This window comes from Hippocampus comes, unplaced genomic scaffold, assembly GCF_001891065.2.
Source record: "Hippocampus comes isolate QL1 unplaced genomic scaffold, H_comes_QL1_v1.1 scaffold246, whole genome shotgun sequence".
NCBI lineage: Eukaryota > Metazoa > Chordata > Actinopteri > Syngnathiformes > Syngnathidae > Hippocampus > Hippocampus comes.
Window position 1 is genome coordinate 785,460 of NW_017806220.1, and position 14,359 is coordinate 799,818.

General features: G+C 50.6%; 1 protein-coding gene across 1 annotated transcript in view; it reads left to right on the forward strand.

The window, feature by feature from the left end:
* The window catches only part of cyp26b1 (cytochrome P450, family 26, subfamily b, polypeptide 1), a 23,391-nt gene extending 17,517 nt beyond the window's left edge, over positions 1-5,874 (forward strand). Inside the window, exons 2-7 of the mRNA XM_019855981.1 lie at positions 4-12; positions 2,897-3,015; positions 3,099-3,255; positions 3,343-3,498; positions 3,983-4,267; positions 5,067-5,874. Of these exons, the coding sequence (XP_019711540.1) occupies positions 4-12; positions 2,897-3,015; positions 3,099-3,255; positions 3,343-3,498; positions 3,983-4,267; positions 5,067-5,459 (1,119 nt within the window). The 3' untranslated portion in view covers positions 5,460-5,874. The remainder of the gene's footprint in view (positions 1-3; positions 13-2,896; positions 3,016-3,098; positions 3,256-3,342; positions 3,499-3,982; positions 4,268-5,066) is intronic.
* Positions 5,875-14,359: the final 8,485 nt, after the last annotated feature.

Here is a 14,359-nt window from a genome sequence, read left to right on the forward strand (position 1 = left end):
AAGAGGAGGAAGGTCAGTTCGCGCCGTCTACGGCATTTAGTCTCTCCACGTGCAAAACAGCAACTTTGAATCTGAGGTGGCTTGATGTGTCCCTGAACACAAAAAAAAAAAACAAAACAAAACCTCACATTTTTTCCAGCACATCGGGCTTTCAAGATCGTTTCATTTTTGTTTATAAGTTTGACCGATCAAGATTGCGCAACACCAATTTTCCCATGTGTTGTAATTTGCAGCGATGACATTTCAGGAAAAAAAAAAAATCACCTGTCGCTGAACCCTTGGTACATAAATATTCCAAAATAGTATATTTCTATATTACGTATTATATAATTGTGATTGTATTATTTTATTATGATTAGGAAAACTTTGGGCAGATTTGAAAAAAAAAATAATTCAGACAAGTTTACTTACATTTCTAATTAAAAAAGGGTGTAATTGAAGCCGTGCGCCCATGAAGTCAGTCGGCTCGTCATCCACTCAAGCCAAAGAAGCGGCAGCCATAACGACAGCGTCGCAGTTTGACACCCCCTAATTAAAGTGACGCCATTTTGGGTGACGGCGTGTGTTCTGGGCGAGCCGCCACTCAGGTTGTGACTCTGAGCCCCCCTTTAATTCCTCCCTGACGCCGCCTATTATCTCTCTTTCCGCCATCTTTTCCTCGCCAGGGCCATTTCAGGTAATCAGCCACTTAGTGCCATTATCCCCTCGTCCCCGGGGCAAATACCTACCTTGCACACACACACACACACACACACACACACACACACACACACACACACACACACACACACACACACACATATTAAGGCGCAATCCGGTGCATTTCCTGTAAATCAGCCTCTCACTTTCTCCCGCCGGGTCCTCCAGGAGGTAGGCGGGGTCAACTGTGGTGGCACACGGGGTCGGGCCCGCAGAATGGGTGACCTCAGGTTTCAAAGTAGGGTTCACGTTTCAAAGTAGGGTTTCGAACTAGGGTAAGGGTTCCAATTTAGGGTTCTCATCTGGGCTCGCGCTTCCTTGGAGACCCCAGGCACTAACTTCGTGTAATGACCGCTGATTGGGGAAAGCACAAAGAGGGGCTTTCTGCAGGGGGGGGGTTCTGACATCCGCGCACACGCAGCGACCTGAGCATGCTGTCGGTGAAACAAGGCCGACGAGCCCGCGTCGGCGACGTCAGTCAAGAGCCAACCGTGAAATCGGGACGCAGCTGAGGGCTCTCCTTGAATTTGGGGGCAGTTCAAGAGAGAGGGGCCGCTGCACCTGCAGGCCTGGAGCCAGTAGAGGGGGCTGCCACGTGAGATGAAAACTCGTCCGCTCACACGCGCGTCTGCCCAATGACGACTTAAAAGGCGACACGCGCGCGCGCGACCATGTCGGCGCAGTACCGAATAGAAGCGAAGGACTCCGTAGAGTTGAGAATGGAAGCTGGGGAGAAAAGAGAAAGCGTGGAGGTTTCTCTCCTTGAGAACGCGTTTCCACACCTGTAACTGATCGATTGCTCATTCCGCGATTATTTTGAATTAATATGCACGTGACGAGCGTAGGCGTGTCTTAGTCTTAGATCAATTGTGCGCGCGTGCGTCTGTGATGGTGCCGACTTTCATTCACGGACTTTGCGCTCAACAAATACAGTTTGGTTGATTGATTGACAGGAGTTCGGAGAGTGCGAAATTGAAGCGCGCGGGGGGAGGGGGGGCAGGGAGGGTCTGTAGCGAAGGAAATAGAAAGAAAGGATCATGGACGTTTGGGTGAAAGCGGGAGCGAGGCAAAAGACGGCCGGCGAGAAGAATAAAGGAGTCTTTACATGTTTGAGGAACCAGCAGCTCACAGCACTTAAAGCACGTAATTTAAGACATATGGATGTTATTAGGACCACTGTGTCTGTGTGTCGCTCACTACACCGCACTGTGTGTGTGTGTGTGTGTGTGTGTGCGCGCGCGTACGTGTGTGCACGCGCGTGCGCCGCAGGCTACAGAAAGACAGTCACGTTTTTGTGGTGCAGCAGAATGACTGCTGAACAATTGCCCCAACCAGGTCCCCCGCACCCAGGACCTTGCTCCCCTCCTGTGCCCAGTTTGGAACGTCCCAAAATGTTGCAGATTCCCCAATTTGGACACCTCCAAAAAAACATTTGTGTTTTCCCAAATCTGGATATGCTGCGGCGATCTTGTGACGCGCCACTACAAACGTGATCGTTATTTTATATTCTGTTTGAGGAGCATGTGTAAAATAGTTAGCATGTGGCTAATGCTAAACACCCGCCTTGGTTAAAAGCAACACTGTGTGTCGGACCCGGATCTTCAACTCAACTTCGAGAGCGCTTTAAAACAACCACAGCTGCACATGAGGTGAAAATCAAACGTATCAAAACGAAGGCAGTTAACAGAGTAAACGAATAAGACGGATTGACCAACAAGCAGCATTTTGCCGGCCAAATTTACAAACACCAAAAAGATTTTTATTCAAAGGAAAATCGCTTCGAGAAAGATGCTCATCCATCAAACGGTAATTATCCCCACGACCACAAACATACTCAAGAGTCGAATCGGTCGTTTGTCATGAAGTCACATCTGGGAGACTTCGTTTCGTACCAGAAATGAATCCACGATTGTATAAATATCCCCTTCGGGCCGTCAGCATTTTTGTGCGTCGCATCGCAAACGTATAAATCATCTCCGCGCATAAACATCGCCGCAGTTGGGCCGACTCCAGGGAGAAAATAGTTTGCGCTTGTTCCTGGGGCGGCCCGCGGTTAAGATGGCGGCCATCAACTGAAAGAAGAACGTGCGGGCGATGGCGCCATCCACCCGCGGCCTCACCCGACCCTCGGCTGCGCCGTCTCTCCGACGCCCCCGACGGCAACGCTGATCCGTCTCTATTCCATCCGCGCTCGCAGGTGTTCGCCAAAGTGTTCAGCCACGAGGCCTTGGAGTCGTACCTCCCCAAAATCCAGCAGGTGATCCAGGAGAGCCTGCGAGTGTGGAGCTCCAACCCCGAGCCCATCAACGTCTACAGGTAAAAGCCGGCGGCACCCGGCGGCACCCGCCGCGCTCCCGAGCGGCGTCGCCCTGAGCGGGAATGCTTGCGCCTTTCCGCAGGGAGAGCCAGCGGTTGTCCTTCACCATGGCGGTGAGGGTGCTGCTGGGATTCCGGGTCTCCGAGGAGGAGATGAGGCACTTGTTCTCCACCTTCCAGGACTTTGTCAACAACCTCTTCAGCCTTCCCATCGACATGCCCTTCAGCGGCTACCGCAAGGTACGCTCGCCGCGCCTCCCGCCGGGGGGGGGGGGACGACCCCGCGCGGAAAACCCGAGTGTGATTTTTCCCCGCCTGCGCGTGCAGGGCTTGCGGGCGCGCGACAAGCTGCAGAAGAGCATCGAGAAAGCCATCAGGGAGAAGCCGCTGTGCACGCACGGCAAAGACTACAGCGACGCCCTGGACGTCCTCATGGACAGCGCCAAGGAGAACGGCGCCGAGCTCACCATGCAGGAGCTCAAGGTTGGGGCCCGAGGGGGGGGTTCTTCGCGTGCACGGGATGCGCGCCGGCGCACTTGTCGCGTCGCTCATCAATCATCCGAGCGAGGGCGCGAACACGAGACGCGCACGCGCAGAGTAGCGTATGGGCACGCCCTCTGTTTACCTATTCAAGTCATTCTGAGGAATTCTGTGGAAACTCAACTCGCGCTCGCTCTCTCTCCATGTGGTTTCTGGGTTAAGTCCAGCGCCAAAAATAAGTCAACACTCCCCCCGGAGGGGTCTGAAAGAGGCCTCCTGTACACACACACACACACACACACACACACACACACACACACACACACACACACACACACACAGAGTGAACTGGGGAGGCCCTGTCGCGCACACGCAGCAAAGAGCCTCCGTGTTATTTACTCCGCCGGCCGCCTCTTCCTGCCAACAAAACGTCACATTTGCCAACTTCCCGCGGAGGCCAACGTGACATATTTGCGCATTGTTGCAGGAGTCCACCATCGAGCTGATCTTCGCCGCCTTCGCCACCACGGCCAGCGCCAGTACCTCCCTCATCATGCAGCTCCTGCGCCACCCGCCGGTCCTGGAGCGCCTACGTGAGGAGTTGAGGGTGAGGGGCTTCCTCCATAACGGCCGCCTGTGCCCCGAGGGCCAGCTGCGTCTGGACACCATCGTCAGTCTCAAGTACCTGGACTGCGTCATCAAGGAGGTTCTGAGGCTCTTCACGCCCGTCTCTGGGGCCTACCGCACCGCCATGCAGACCTTTGAACTTGACGTAAGTGGGGAAGCCGTCCCCCCGGGAATGGCGTCGCGAGGGATCGTTGGTTAGCTTGCCCGACGATCACGCTAATCGATTTGAACAAGTACTGTACTTTATTCGACTGGGGCGCCGAGACCACTTACAGGTCTGGTTCTCGGGTGCCATTTTGAGGAGATTGGTTCGAAAAAAAAAAAAAAAAAAAGAGCCAGTGCTGTGATTGGGTCTCGGCTTAAAGTGCTTAATTCTGGACCGTAGGAAGGACAGACAAGCAAGTCACTTTTCTTGCTCTGAGGCGACATTTTGGGGGTTGTCTCGTTGGCTTTCAATTATGTCATGTGGACAATTAGTTTGGGATCAATATGAATGTAAAGAGACCTGTCAATTCGTATTGCTTGTTCCCGCCAAACTACAGTCCTATGTTGTACGACACACCTCAAAGTAGTGGTGTCGTTGTCTGTGTGTGTCTGGGAAAGGTGACCAGGCAAAAAAAAAATTCTGGACGCGGCGGAGGATTGAAACAACGTTGACGGATTTGAAGGACTGTGAAAAGTTGCAAGTTCAACAATTCTGTCTTGCCGTTTCAAGTTGTTACATTTCATTTTTTTCTTTGGACCAATATAAGTCGAACGGGACAATTTCCCGATGCCTTGTAAGGGACCCAAAAAAGCTTTTTGGTCTCTTGACAGCGGAGTCGCTAAACTGTCATCATATCCTATCCATCGACGTGAGCGCAAATCGGCGGTTGTTTTCTTCGACCTTCTGAACCGTTTAAAACATTTTTTATGTGTGTATGTGTGCGTCTTTCGGCCTGCAGGGGGTGCAGATTCCAAAAGGCTGGAGCGTGATGTACAGCATCCGGGACACCCACGACACGTCGTCCGTCTTCAAGGACGCGGATGCTTTCGACCCCGACCGATTCAGCCAGGAGCGCGGCGAAGACAAGGAGGGGCGCTTCCACTACCTGCCCTTCGGCGGCGGCGTCCGCTCCTGCCTGGGCAAGCAGCTCGCCACTCTCTTCCTGCGCATCTTGGCCATCGAGCTGGCGAGCAGCAGCCGCTTCGAGCTGGCCACGCGAAACTTCCCCCGCATGGTCACCGTGCCCGTGGTCCACCCGGTGGATGGGCTGAAAGTCAAGTTCTACGGCCTGGACTCCAACCAGAACGAGATCATGGCCAAGTCGGAGGAGCTGCTCGGCGCCACCGTGTGAAGGCGGCGACCCGAGGAGGGAAAAGAAGGACGCCGCATTTTTCTTCTCCGCGCTTTCAGACTACAAGGAACATTTTCACCTCCCCGTTCCGTCGGGAAAGGAAGAAGCTGCCATAAGGATTCTGCTCTCATCTCAACAAAAAGTGATGGAATATCATTGGAACACCTCGTGGGGGTGCGTGGGGAGTGGAGGGGGGTATGGGGGGCGGGGGGTGAGGTGTCGATAGGCAAGTTGGATCAAACAGGGTACCGGAGGACAGGAAGCAAAGGCTTTGGGGGAATTTCCTGAATCCAAATTGGCCAATCATCGTAGCAGGGTAAACGGGGGCGACGAAGATCCGGTCATCCGGAGGCAGTCTCTTTTCTGTCCTTCAGTCTTTTTTTTTGTTTTTCTCCTCCCCCTCCCTAAATCAAAAGTAAAACGCAAGCCGGGATCTTTGAACCGTTTTGTCTGTTGATCGTCCGACTACTTTCCCACAAAAACTAAAATGTCAAGTTCAACTGCGTTCCCAAAGAGTGAAAGTCACCTTTGGATGAAACGTGTTTGGCTTTCCAAAAGGCTCTCCAAAGGCTTCTCTTTTGTTGTTGGGAAGATCGCACGGGGTTGTTGCTGTTGTTGCCTTCCAGCCTCCCGATTGGCGAAATCTACCCTGCCTGCTCAGTTCCTCGACCATTTCAATGGAAAATTGCCATAAGGGAACGCATCGTAAGCTAACCGGCACCCGCCGCTTCCATTGCCGACCATCGCTTGCTCACAGCTAGCATCACAAACACCAGCACGCTTGGAGGGGGGGGGGGGAGAAAAAAAAAGCCCACTTGACATGCAAATGCTGCTCGTCCTTGTCTTGTCGTCGTGTTAGTTTTGAACGTCGCGTCGCTCCCGCTTTGCTGCTCCTCGCAAGACGAGAAATCACAGCGGAATCATTCCATCCGAGCAGCCCTCAAGCCAACCAAAAGCCTGAATGGCGCCGACCACGGAGGTTTTAGCTCGGGCAAAAAGGAACCACCGATGGCGCGGCCGGCGGTCCTGTCTTAACACACCACTGACTTGTTCGGGGAAAACAGATGACAAGTATTCTCTTTGCTGCTTCTTTGTGACGTCGTCTCACGGAGAGTTCTAGATGTCCAAACTTGTTTTGTTTGTTGTCAAACTCACGTTGTTTCCTGACTAGATACACGTAGCTCGGCGCGCTAGCTAACTAGCACAGAATTTTCTGCGCCCACTGCAATGAGCGCGACTAATAAACAGTACAAACACACACGGAAATAAACAGTGCATCATTTTAAGATCGGCATTTTGTTAAAAAATAAAAAAAAAAGGCAAAAAGAGCGCTAACATGCAACTGTTTTTCATCATTTGTGTGATACTAAAGCAAAAGCTCGCAAGTCACGGGAAAAGAAAAATCAGCTATTAGCTAATAAATAACCTAATATTAATGTTATTATTGTTGTTCTATTTTTTAATTCTACTACAGAGTTATTTTAGTTTTGAGCCGAAATGAAAAAAAAAAAGGTCTTTGGAAAATACTGGATTTCTATAGAATGTTATGTATTTCATTTATATTGTGTACACAGTGTTGAAATTGTTTATAGTGTTATTAATTGATGACTGTAATTAAGCCGCGTTTTGTTCTTCAGACTTCTTATCGCTGCATTTTATTTGAAATTAATTATGGAAAAACGCAAAGCACTTGGGGGAAGATTATTTTTCAAGGGCCAAGCGACTACATGTTTTTTTTTTTCTTTCCTGATGCTTTGTCTGAACGTCCTGTACATATTCTTTTCATAGGAAATATGTTGCTTAGCTGAATGATGAATGTCGTCGTTTTTGTAACCGTGATTGTTCAATGTACTCCTGCAATAAACTATGTAGTTTAAAAAAAAAAAAAAAAAAAAAAAAAGTTGTGTTGGGGACTCATTGCAATGTTAGGACAGGGATGTCAAATTGATTTATGTCGCGACCCACATTGGAGTAACGTCGTCCCTCGGAGGGCCGTTACGACAGCGAAACCGAATAAATGTTTACGTCATCATCTCATCGAATTATTACTTGTACGCAACATTTTGACGGACTTCTCGTTTTGGAATCACTCAAGTCAACTGGTTGTTGGTTGCTCAATTGTTGTTCAAGTGAGTGTAAACGGGGTCACAAAATGATTGCAAAATGTCAGCGTTATTTATTCGACATGACAATTTGAGCAGGGCTCGTGCGAGTCGACACATATGATTAGCTTTTGCGGGCCACATGAAATGAGGTGGCGGGCCGGACCTGGCCCCCCGGGCCATGACTTTGACACCGGTGCCTTAAGATGTTTTCTTCAATTCAAAATACATTGAAGGCATAGAGTGTTCCAAATGCCGCGCCGACCCCCTTGCGGGACGGGAAGGACCCAAGACAACTCCTCAAGTTTTGAGGACTCTCGTGGTCAAAGGTCAAGGTGAATCCAAATGGGTCATGAGCGCAACATCGCTCACTCACATAACGGTGGCCACACGTCAAAACACGAGACCCAAGGACAAGTCGGCGGCGAAAGGCCGGGCGGAAGTTTTTCCGTAGACTTCTTCCATCTTGACGGGAAACAGAAGAGAGAAAATACACCTACACACACACACACACACACACACACACACACACACACACACACACACACACACACGCACACACACACACACACTTCATGTGCGCTAAGTGCTTCAAGATGACGAAATCGCACGTCCTGACACATGACATCCGACACCGGCTCGCAGGAAATGATCAGCGATCGCTATTGCCCAAGCAACCGGAGCGCTGAGGCTTCCGGAAAAAGTGAAAGTGGATCTCCTCTTCTCCGATGACTTTTCTTATCGCCTCCCCGTGACCTCGCAGGGCCAAAGAAATCAATGGAGACGTTGGCCGGGGGATGGGCGGGGGGGGGTCTCATATGTGACAGGCGGGCTGCTTGCGGATTTCTAAGCGGTGCGCATGTTTACGCGACGTTCTGATGTCATTGGACACACTCACCGGCAGCGTTGCCGGCCTTCCAGGAGGAACAATGGCCTCTTTCTGTCTGACATTTGTGAGCTTATAAACTGGGGAGGGCTGACTTAATATTTTGCTTCTCAAGAAACAACTTTCTCCAAACGTTTCTGACAGCTCGAAGCTTCTTGCACAAGTCAGCTGACAATCTTTCCCCACTCTCTCTCGAACGCTTGCAGGACTTCTTTCCTGGCCCAGTTCATCTTTTTCCAAATGCTTTTCTCCGGGATTGAGATCCGTTCTTACGACTTTGACCGTTCTTTGGTTCTTTGGAGGAATGCTTACATGGAGACATGACCTTCCGCATAAACAGCGCGTCTTGGATTTGGTCATCAAAATACCTTGGTAAGGCGCAAATGTCATGATTTCATCCAAATATTGAAGGTCTAAGTCTCGGTTTAGGTCTCTGCTACCAGTCTCACAAAAAATAGTTCTTGCACCAAGTTCAACTGTTTTCTTTTTTTCCTTGAAAGCGAGTCATATCGAACCATTTGTTGCTTGCTTCAGCTCAATCCAGCAAAAGACTTGCCAGTCATCTGCGGACGCCAGATCCGAAGCCTACAGCGGCGCTGGCCGAGGATTCCCTCTGGCGCGCCTGACATTGTTTTAACGAGTAATCTAATTGCAAGCTAGCGTCAGAGTGAGAAGCAAATGACCAGCCGACACCCAAGAAGACGGCGGCGGCGGAGGCTCGATGCGCTCCACATGAATCTGTCTGGGCTCGTAATCGATGGATTATATTCCAGGACGTAGCCAGGTCCAAAACCGCCGCAGCTGGCTAAGGACTGCCCTCTGGGCCGAGGCGTCGCTAATACCTCGAGCGAGTCACAGATCAGTTGCTTTGTCGGGCTCATGTAGCACATCACTTATGGCGTCGCCGTGGAGACCGTGGCTGCCGTTTTTTTGGTCCAAACCAGCAACACCAGCATCCATCACTGGGTGCAAGTTCCAACACTGCTCAGTGGAGTCTGCTACTTAACAGACCATGTGGCACAATTCAGATATGGGCTAAAAAATCACATGTAAATACAACCTCTCCCAGTGCGACTGCAGCGGCAACACGCAGATCAGAACGGCAATACAACCGAAACGCCACAACCGGTGATGCACAGAAAAAAAAATTTGTCAAAACACTGGCTGTGAATCTAAACTACGGCAAAATCACCGAGATAGACCAAGTATGGATCAGATGGTGCACGAACGGTGTACCGAACATACATATGACGTATACATGGACATGAGGTGCCTAACGCAAGAAATATGTTGGACGCCAAATTAAAAATTAAAATTCTCCAAAACATGAGCCATGACATAAATGTCAAGATTAGAGGTGTCAGAAGATGTCCCCCTCCAGTCCCCCGATTGCTCTCTGATGTTAACGTTTGGCCATGTCTACCTATTTGAGGTGTTCAGTTCATGAGGACCGAATTTTGCACTTAAACTCTGTGCTGTATACTGTACAAGACAAGACTCGATTGTCTGTGCAACACACACACACACACACACGCACACACGCACACACACTTGCGTCGGCCCTAAATTCTCAACTGGAAACGTTTCTCTTTCTGTTGCTAATTTACACTCGCGCGGCGACCTGCTTGGCTGCTGCTCTGGGCGTCGCGCAAACTGCTGATGTGCTGAGATTTTCTGGCACGCCATCCGTGTACCACAACGTGGCTGTGCACGCGCGCACGCGCGTGTGTGAAATAAATGGAGGGCTACTAAATGAACGGTCCTTTCTCGGAGACATTCATCTTACCGTGGCGGGAGAGATGGGCGAGTCCAAAATATTTATTTCGCTCATCAATCAGCGAGGACGGGGAAGAAAAGTGCGTGTGCGTGCAGTGTGTACAAAAAGAACAGCAGGTAGAGCTGAAGGCCACTTTTAGTGGCGTGGCTCGAATTGTTGCTCCTGTGTGTGTGTGTGTGTGTGTGTGTGTGTGTGTGTGCGCACGTCTGCAGTGGCACTCCAACCGGCATTAATATTTGGGCTTGGGTCTGCCTGCCAAGTGACGTCGTCGTCAGGCTATGCTGCGGTTCTGAGACATACACTGCACACACACACACACACACACACACACACACACACACACACACACACACACACACACACACACACACACACTCACACACACACAAGCTTGTGGCGACGTGACATAGGAGAAACACTGCTGTGATCCATTTGAAACCTGAGCTACTGTTGACCTCAAACGACGACTCACAATCTGCTTTTTCCCCGCCCTGTGTCTCTGCGAAGATGGCTCAGCGCGGTGTGTGTGTGTGTGTGTGTGAGGGTGAGAGACCGATGGGAATATGACGTCAGTGATGAGTTGTCAGGGCCAGCAAGGCCTTTTCTGCTGGTCAAATCACGGTCAGAAAACATTTACATGACTCCCAACAATCCGTTATCTTTCGCTTGACTGTACTGCATTCAGGAGAGTATGCTAGATTTTTTTTTTTTTTTTGGTCCAATCAAATTTCAGCATCAATGTGTTGCCAGGTGATTCCAAGCTACCCCGGGACTTCGCAAATCATTGGTTTTCCTCGATGTCATTTAAACTGCACGAGTGAAGGGCCCGTTTCTTTAACCAATCAGGTAACACATTTGCCTCAGAGGGCCAGGTAGCTCTGCCACAATGACATCATTATATTTGCACACCACACTCTGATTGAATGACCAAAATGCAATTAACACAACTCTGAGGAGCTCACACAAATGATATGTCTCCGATGTAAAAAAAACAAAAAACAAACAAACAAAAAAACCCTTCTGACATTCAAGTGAAGCAACGGCAGTTTCATAATTGTGTGTCTGGAAAGACTAAAAATGATTCGCTTGCCATCAAAACCCCGTTGACGTTTCATCAAAGCAAAAAAATTGGATCTTGATTCTGGACTGCGCCGTTACATTGCATTTTGGTCAAGTATTGATGTTATGAGAATGACTGTCGGTTTTGCGCTCCGACCAGCGCCTCGTGCGCCACCTTCACCGTTTGCTGGGAGATACCAGCGCATCAAAACGCGGCGGCAGCCGCCGTACACAAACATGACTCATTCATTCCATTCATTCAACACACAAACACGCGCGCGCACTCGCGCACTCTGGTGAGCAACGTTGCGGTCGCGCGAACCACAACTAAACGGAGCCGAGGCCCCGATGCCGTGACGCTACATATCTGTGGGCGGAAAGGGGGCGTGGCCTAAGCCATCGCTAAAATCTTGCTCGTGATGACATCACTCCGCCGGTTTCCAGTCGCCATCAAAGAGAAGGAGCTCGTGCGTTCGCGCGGAATCCCGGCGGGTCAGCCAGAGGTCGGCCGAGCGCGCGATATCGAATCTTCTTCTGGGAACCTCGCCGCCCTCTCCTCGCAACTTTCCCACGCTATCTTCGTTATCTGTTCACCATGCATACCACAACCCGCACTCTCAAATGCCTTACCTGGATAAATAAAGGTTAAATAAATACATGTGGCGAAACCAAAGATGCTGGATTGGCGAGGCCCGTTTCGTCGTCTGAGTCAGTTTCGATGGCTCGGGAAGCCGTCCGAAGCGGGGTGGAAAACCAAGTCAGAGCCGGGTCATTTTTCTCAATTGCCTTCCCACATGAGTCACCTTTCAGGGACGACATGAAGATAAAACACACAGGCAGACAGACACGCGCGCGCACCGACGCGCACACGCTCCTACACGTGGCCGGCGGTAGCGAGACGACTTGTTTTGGCGAGCGTCTGCATCGCTGAGCTCAAGCAAAACACACTCAGTCGAAGTCGGGCGGCGGGCCAAGGATGCTGCATGCTTCTGGTCAGCTCTGCTATTCATAGAAGCCCGCAAATGTAGAACTCAGCACGGGTGCGTGTGTGTCGCGGCGAGGCGAGCTCATCAATCTGAACAAAACGGCCCACAAACAGATCAGAGGCGGGCATTCCTCAGGGTCCCTGAATGCATCACGAGGAAGCCGTGAACACATACAAAAAGTCATAGCTGTGGTTTTGGGATGTCCTGCGGTGAGGATCCAGTCCCTGAACTCGCACTGACCTGCAGGCTTGAAGGACAAAGGAAAAGAAACCGCAGCGGGCGCGCTGGACGAGAATGGGGGAGGACATTAAAGCGGGAGGACTCGGTTGGCGTTTGGGCCGAAAAGTCCCCACCTGACCGGCGGCGGGGACAAGTGCGGCGATCAGGTGAGTGAGTCGGATAACACGCGTGCGACAGTTTTACGGCCGGAGCGGAATAGCAAACAGATGAGACGGGAGTCAAGTTGAGGACGCACGAGAGGATTACGGAGCTGATTTACAGCAGACGGCTTCTGGCGACTGCGGGAGGCCTGATTAGAGGTTTGGACGCGTTGTGTCGGAGAGGCGGGAGCATCTTGTAACTGCCGTGTTTTGACCTCCTCACCCTGCAGACGCAGCTCGCAATGTATCGGCGGCCGGGCGGCCCTTTGGAGGCCACTGCAAAGTTGACACGCCACGGGGGAAGAATGCTGTCATCGAGTCTGCCAAATTTGAATCACGACAAAAATAAAATTGCCAAGTATACAAATTCAAGCTTCAATAATCATAAAACATAATCAAGACCGTCTCCTAACTCTCCAATGCTGTGGGCCTGAACGTGCCAAAATCATGCCCCCGTTCAACTGTCAATTGTCAATCAACTCTCACTGCTACGACCTGCAGAATGGACGCAACTTTGTCGAGTATCTTTCTTCCACTTACTCATTGCAAAGAAAACATCCCACCGGGTTGTCCACGAGGCACTCTAAAGTATATTTTTGCTTTTCTCCACTTCAAGCCTCTGCTAGCTGGGATATACCCCCACCGCATTGTCACGGGGGGGTTTCTATGCCGTGACAACGAGGCGCTCTCAGGCAGCCGCGCCAGCCCGATGTCCCATTTCACACATTGGCAGTCACATCAGACTTAAAAATAAATAAATAAATAAATAAATCGTCTCACTCTTCTGCCTTCTCTCCGTGATGCGCATGCACTCATGGCCAACAATGTGGCGCTCTGACAGCAAAGTATCTGAATGGAAGATGCATTTTCAAGTGTAGTCATAGCTGGTGAGCAAACTGCTTGTCACAATCATGCTGATAATGGCACTCAAGCATTTACATAACAGGGCAGTGGGGACTCTAAAGTGTGCTCCGCAAAAATCTTGAAAGTGAAGTGCTGAAAAGTAGTTTCACCAATGTTCATGCCCATTTCAAGCCTAGTGCAAAGTGCAGTCCAACTGTGCACATGGGTGGGGTTCTTTCTTTTGGTATTTTCGTCGGTGCAGTTAGAAATGGGCATTTGCAGCGTTGTGGGAGTGAACACAGCCAACCTGATGCCCAGCTAGTTCGACCGGCTCCCCTCATTCCCTGTCAACTCAGGAGAGGCGTGCGGTCCACATGGTGAAAACATAACGGACTCGCTCCCTGGAAGCCGTGCTACATATCAAAATATCAGTCGTGCCTGTTAATAAGGAACTGCAAGATCTCCACTTGCGGATGATGTAAATTTAGGTGCGGCGAGGTGGGCACTTGGGGACCGCCTTCAACCTCCCATCGTGCGTCCGTGTGTGACAGGGTCTTTCATGAAATGACTTGAATCCGTCATTCTGAGTATTTTTCCCCACCCAAGTATCCGAACTTCTACTTAAGTAGCGAGTGCGAGTACTTCTGCCCCGTTGGCTGGTGTTGAGGCCGCATAATAAACGTGTGTGTCAGCTGCCACATCGTGGAAATGATAGAGATACAAGACAGTCAATGGAAACCTCCACGTCTTTGACCCGTTCACTTATTTTTAGACGGGACGGCGTCCAAGGAGCGTTTATGGGCCTTCAAACTCTCCGCTGTCATGTAGCGGGAAGACGAGCGGGGAAATGTATCCGCTCGCCGCCGC